Here is a 6,825-nt window from a genome sequence, read left to right as displayed (position 1 = left end):
ATTTAGTTTAATATTGCAAAAATATTGTTAGATTAATATTGCATCCATCTAGCATTCATCATGTTCATATAGATAAAATCCTTCATCTTGATGTTGTCTAGTCACTGGTATTGCTTATAATCTAAGAGCAATCTTATACTCGCATCTTTTAGAAGGCAATGGGTCGATTTGCTATGGTTTTAATATTCATGATTATATCTGTCTAACCATGCATGTAATGACTTGATTGAAGTGTTGTGTCTTGCAGATACAGATACAGGTCCACTTTTCACACACACATTTCTTTCTTTGTGTTAATTATTTCTCCCCTCACAAAAGGTCAAATTTATGGAGGTGGGGTGAAGAAATGAAAAAAGTTAACAATTATTTGAGTAGTAGTTTCTTTGTTTCAAGAATAATTATTTTAGTAGTTGTTTCTCCATGCACAAAAGGTCATGAATTTATTTTTGGAGGTAGGTGTAGAGATAAGAAACATAATTATATATTCCAATAACAAAATAATTATTATTTGAGTAATTATTTGACTGTACACAAAGGATAGTTATTTGAGTAGTTGTTTATTGGTAAACAAATGGTCATGATTGGATTTTTTGAGGCGAGTTTAGATATGAAAAAGATAATTATATAGTCTAATAAAATAATAAAAAATTATTTGAGTAATTGTTTCATGTACATTTGAGTAGTTGTTTCTCCATATTCAAAGGTCAAGATCAGGTTTTTGGAGATTAGTGTAGCAATAAAATATAATAATAATTATTTGAATAATCATTTCTTTGTACACAAAGGATTAAGAGTGTGTTTCCAAAACAATTATCTAATTAATAATTTCTTGTTTCTACTATATACAAAAGGTTAGTATTAGATTTTTTTAGGTGAGTGTAGAGATTTCTCTTACACAAAGGGTCCAGATTGCATTTCTTCCAATAATTGTTTTTTTGGTAAATTGTTTGAGTAGTTGTTTCTCTGGTTTTTGGAGGTGGGTGGAGAGATGGAAAAAAGTTAACAATTATGGAAGTAGTAGTTTCTTTATACACAAAGGATTCTTGTAATATTTATTTAAGTAGTTGTTTCTCCATACACAAAAGGTCAATTTGGAGGTGAGTGTAGTGATGGAAAAAATATCAATTATTTGAGTAATAGTTTCTTTGTACAAAAAGGATCAAGATTGTAGATTTGGCTTTTGGTGGTGAGTGTAGTGATGGAAAAAATAACAATTATCTAGTAATAGTTTCTCTATATACAAAGGGTTGGGATTGTGTTTCTTGAAAGCAAGACAAAATATTTAAACTATATAATTCTATTCTCTTCTTTTGGTAAAAAAATTCTAAGACTTAAATATTAAAAATATTAAAATAGACTATTGATGCAACACCTCTAAACTATCATTTCTGGACCTCTTTCAAATATATAGTATAATATTACAAAACTCAACCATTCCTACTCCTCATCTAGTAATTTAAAAAAATTATGATAAAACTTATATATTATTTCTGGATTCACTAGTGAAAACTTTTTCCATGATTCGTCATAAGAATAAACAAATTAAAATCTTTATCTTAAAAAACAAATCCTTAATATTAAAAATAATAGAGCGCGGCAGAATGCATGCCTTACCCTATAAACCATTTCCAGTTGTACGCAGCTGCAAATTCCAGTTGTACGCACCTGCATCAACTTTTCCCGATCGAAACGTCTTACAATGCGAACGCCAGAAATTGAAGAACGAATCCGAGTTCCAACACTGTAACAACCCACACTAAATCTTTGCGGGAATCGATTAAATCATGTAATTTCCAACACCTTTTGCTGTTGCCGCATGGAAACTCCAATTACCAAATACTTCTCTGTAATTTGGGGAGCCCTAATCAAATACACGGTGCCTTAAAATAAAAACCCTAATTTGCACAATTACTTTCCGAATGTCATTATTCCAGGTACTAATATTTCACAATGTATGAATGAAACTCATCGGACAAATCAAAGCCCCTCGTACAAGCTTCCCCTAATAGTAAAGTATTGTTAAATTAATCCACGCTTAAACCAGTCTGTCATATTCAGTCAAAACTTTATTATACACGTCACTTCCAAAAGTTCCTTGTCAGAGCACTATGCGCTCAGGGTTTTAAAGAAACTTCGCACTCCGCAGGGTTTATGCTGTTGTTTGCTAGGGTTTTAAAGAAAGTTCCTTGTCAGAGCACTATGAGCTGAAAGAAGTTGCTGTTCGAGTACCGAATGGCGAGGTAGGCCAGCTTGAATCCCAGCATGACGAAAATTTCTGGTTTAGTTTTTCTTTCTTTGGTTTTTCGGATTGCGGATGTTATGTTTTTCCCAATCATTAATGAGACGGATATTTGGGAATGATTCTGTATATTTTGCATTGAAGCAAGTGGCTCCTGTTGATGGTGGCCTGTGAGCCTAATGTATAGGTTATGCGTTTGCAGTCTAATAAAATTTCAACAAAATGAAATTGATGAAGTAGCAGCCAGATTGTTTCTCCTATTGAAATAGCATGATTACATTTTCAAATATTGAGATTTTTTATTTCTATTTTTAAATGGGGAAGAGAGTAAACCTTATGCCTAACACATTGCATTGGAACAAGGAGCTATTTGATTGGCAATTTGAGAGCCTGATGCATAGAAATTGTGCTGGCATGCTAATGCAGCTTCGACAAATTAAATTGATAAAATAGTAAATTAAAATTTTGAGATTTCTTGTCTCTTTTAAAAATTTGAATGTATTGCATTGAAGCGAGAAGCCCTGTTGTAAGTCTGATAGTCTAAGTCTGAGATATATATATATATATATAAAATATACAAAAATATTTCAAGAAATATACAAAACTATAAAATTAAATACATTTGATATTACAATACTTCATTATTGATCAATGTCAATTGATAGTTCACAATTGAACTGGAAGATGGGACAAAATGGGAGAAGAAAACAATTAATAGTATGCTACTTCATCATTGAACAATATGTGAGAAGCTTTTTAAGGACATTTTAGAATTTTTAGATGCCAATAAAAAGTCAAATATATATGTTTTTGTTGTGTTTTGATGCTCAGCATCTTTGGATACACTTGGGTTTGTACCTGAGTTTGTAACTGGCAAACCCAAACCCTCGGGTACATACCCAAGGCCAACCCAGATGAACCCCAGCTAACCAGATGCTTGGAACCAGACGAACCCAATAGCTTAGTTATAAACCTTATCAATTTTTATAGCTTAGTTATAAACCTTATCAATTTTTATATACTAATATCCTGATCTATTTTTTTCGTGCATCCTTTATCCATTTTTACCCAAATCATATTCTCATTCCTACAATAGAAAATACCTTATACCGATACCTTTATATACCAATACCTAAATCCTTATACCAATACTTTATATACCAATACCCAAATCTAATCTATTCTTTTCTGTATCTTTACCATTTTTGTCTATATAATTTCATGGTCTTATTCCTACGATAGAAAATACGTTCACAGCTTCACCCACGTAAATATTTTGTCTGATGCTTCTTGGGAAGAATTTCACAAATAACACTATATAATTTTTTATATAGATAAGGACATGATCATTTGTTATTGTTTCTCTTCTGCTGGAAATCTAAATCGAAGTTTCTATTTGACATTGTAATGAATATGGGACATGTTCAGAGTTCTTCGTTCATCTTATACGATATTTTCTTGGACTATGGATAAAATTAGGTGAAGTAACTGTCTAGTATGTCATCCATTGTGTGTGAGATAAATCGAATGATCACTTCTATTGGGATCTGCTGCCATGATGTAATTGCTTAGACTTAATTTTGATTGTTGGCAGGAGATCAAACACGGGAAATGGAAAGAGCTGTCATCGGCTTTCAATTTCCATCAATGCCAAACAATTTCTCATGCGTACTACGGAGACACTACAGTACATTGCTTCAGAAACGGGCGCAAATGTACTCCATCTATTTATGAGGTCCACACCTCTATTTTTTTATGTACATGATGAGAACTTTGGCTCTTAGGAATTTCCTTCTCATAAACTTGCCAGACTGTTTTGAAGGCTTCACCGACCTAGTAACACTTATTTGTATTAGGACTTTGCTGAAAGATAAAGACTTGAGATCTGATTTTTCAATTATGTTCAGTTTTGGAAATTTTAATCCTTCATAATTGGATGCATGAGATTAAAGATAGGTTTGACAGTCTTGTTTCTCTTAATCTATTCTTTTGGATTGAAGCAATAACAGTGATTTGCCCACAATTGGTGATTATTATTTCAATAAACATATGTTATGATTTCACTGAGATAGAATTCTACTTGCAAGAATGTTTAACTTTATATAGACTCTTTAAGTTGCTTGATGTCTATACAGGGACTTAAACATGCTGGCAAGTGGAATTTCATCTCAACGATGGTATATCATATGTGTATTAATATAAGGCTCACCAATTGTGAGCAATTTGCTGTTATTGCTTTGATCTAAGAGGAGAGATTGAGAGAAATAAGACTGTCTGAACATATCTTCAATATTTTGAGTCTATAGCAATTACGAAGGATTAAAATTTTCAAAACCAGATATAAATGCAACATCGACTCAATGTCTTATCTTTCAGCAGAACCTTATACAAATTGAGTGTTGCCAGACCAATGAAGCCAGCAAAACAGTTGAGTATGTTTGTCAATAGGAACTTCCTGAGAGCCAAAGATCCGAAGCTGTTGCATAGAAAAATGGATGTGGGGATCTCATTTGATTCTCCCAACACTACTTTTCAAGTTTGTTTCAGCTGCAATGCGTCCCCCAAAACCCATTTCAAATTCACCTGCTAATCCACCTTGGGATAAAGGAAAGAGGAAGCTTCAATTCCTATCTCTGCAATGTCAACTGTTACTAACTCCAACAAATACATTGTTTTAACAGCTATTTTATGTTTTTTTTTGTTTTTTGTTTTATTTTGGATTTTGTATTAAACTAGTCATGTTTATCAAACGAATTCTTATGTAAATTGAAGCAGTGACTCTTGCTAATTTATACTTTGTTTTCGTTTTTGACAGTTAACCCTTCGTCATCTCTGGGTAATCCCATCACTCGAATTATAACAGGGAGGAGGTTCAAAAAATTTGAGTGCTATCCAGTAGTTAGGACTGATATTATTTAACTTTTTTTTAAATTTTAGGTCGTGGTCATTGTAAAATCCCCACTTTCACCTATGAAATGCTCATGTTAGTGCTGTTTAGTTCTTGTGAACTTTGTCTTACAATTGGAATTGGATTGTACGAAATTTAAATGACTGCAGGCTCTGAAGTTTGCCTTCAAAGATTACTTCAAGAGTCTCCTCAGTTATAAGGAGGACAATGATGGGCACTGGAAATGGTTGGCATGGAATATGGCTTCTGGAGGTGCAGCTGGTGCAAAATCCTCTCTTTTATTGTATTCCTTAGGCTATGCCAGAACCTGGTTGGCTAATGATACCAAGTCTGCCAACAAAGGAGGAGAGCCGAAATATGATGGCCTTATTGATGTGTACAAAAGGATTTTACGAACAGATGGTATTGCTGGCCTGTACCGTGGATGTAATGAATCCTTGGCAAGTTTTATTTTGTATCCTCGTTTGTATTTTAGAATTTATGAGGAATATATGAGTCTGTCAAACCTGTGCTGTGTATTATTTCTTGCTACACTATCCATTGCATTTTAGTTACTAAGATGCACCGTTAGCTTGACCTAGGAAACATAATTCAAATTTTTAAAGGTCAAATTCTTGATTATGGCACTAGGTTATTGAATTTTTAAAGATGGATTAATATGACAGATTTATTTCTTCTTAATATTACTGGTTTAAGAGGAAGTAGTGCCAACAGGCAGAGCAATGTTTCTGATGATGAGTTTATCAACACAAGAGGTGGGTGCAAGGTCCCTCCAAAGAACAATTCTTCTTATGAAAAATCCGCATTTTTTTTCTAAAGATGCCAATTATTTAAATTTTCTGCTTCAGGGCTAGTTTTTACTGAGTGTAGATGGCCAATGACAAAATCCTCACTTATTGAAAACAGTTTAACCTCTATTGATCCATAAAAAATAATATGATTAAAATTCACAATGTATTATTATTTTTCACAATCTATAAATTAATAAGGATAACTTTTGGATTCTAGTGTATGATTCCAAACATTGATACAAAAACTAAGAGACAATCTACAAACTATCATCATCAAATAAACACCTCTAAATTAATATTTTTCCATATCTTTATAAATGTATCTTATAATATTTAAAATTAATAATTATACACACAATTTTAATTTTTACAAACCCATCCTCCACCCCCAAAGTGGCCGAATACATATTTTATGCTTAACAAGCTATTTCAATTGTGGGTTCCCACCTGTGAAGCGCACTCGTATGTTCCAACACAACTTCAAGCATTGAATCTCCACGTCAAAACAAACCGCCAGTGTTAAGTTTTAAACTTAATCTGTGCCCTTAATGGCTTTCAACTTTTTGGGAAAATCATTTTTTTTTTATTAATACTTTTTGGGAAAATTATTTTTTTTTATTCATACTTTTTGAAAATCATAATTTTCTTTTTAATCATTTTTATATATAATATAATTTAATAACATTTAATTATAAATTTAAATATTTTTTATTCATTAAAAATATTTATTTTTTATATATGATTTAATAATTATTGATAATTATTTTATTAAAATTAATTATAATTAATATTTTTTTTTATCGATAACTTGGATATTTAATATTGCTTAAAAAGGAAAGATTACAAGCATAAAGATGATCATCAACATACCGCTACATGGGGTCTCG

General features: G+C 31.9%; 1 protein-coding gene across 1 annotated transcript; it reads left to right on the top strand.

Annotated features, from left to right (window-relative positions):
* Nucleotides 1-4,649: 4,649 nt before the first annotated feature.
* Nucleotides 4,650-6,075, top strand: LOC131856647 (ADP,ATP carrier protein-like). Its single transcript, XM_059208502.1, has 5 exons — nucleotides 4,650-4,775; nucleotides 5,055-5,075; nucleotides 5,297-5,573; nucleotides 5,813-5,902; nucleotides 5,996-6,075. Exons 1-5 carry the CDS (start codon nucleotides 4,650-4,652, stop codon nucleotides 6,073-6,075), a joined length of 594 nt encoding a protein of 197 aa, XP_059064485.1.
* The last annotated feature ends 750 nt before the right edge of the window (nucleotides 6,076-6,825 follow it).

The sequence above is a fragment of the Cryptomeria japonica genome, chromosome 7, assembly GCF_030272615.1.
Source record: "Cryptomeria japonica chromosome 7, Sugi_1.0, whole genome shotgun sequence".
In the NCBI taxonomy this organism is placed as follows: domain Eukaryota; kingdom Viridiplantae; phylum Streptophyta; class Pinopsida; order Cupressales; family Cupressaceae; genus Cryptomeria; species Cryptomeria japonica.
The sequence above is the reverse complement of the archived record's forward strand: the minus strand, read 5'-3'. Positions and strand labels throughout refer to the sequence as shown.

Coding starts and splice junctions, on each gene's coding strand:
- LOC131856647 (XM_059208502.1), top strand. CDS start 4,650: ATGAAGCCAGCAAAACAGTTGAGTATGTTTGTCAATAGGAACTTCCTG. Junction 4,776..5,054: donor CTCCCAACACTACTTTTCAA/GTTTGTTTCAGC, acceptor CGTTTTTGACAG/TTAACCCTTCGTCATCTCTG. Junction 5,076..5,296: donor TAACCCTTCGTCATCTCTGG/GTAATCCCATCA, acceptor AAATGACTGCAG/GCTCTGAAGTTTGCCTTCAA.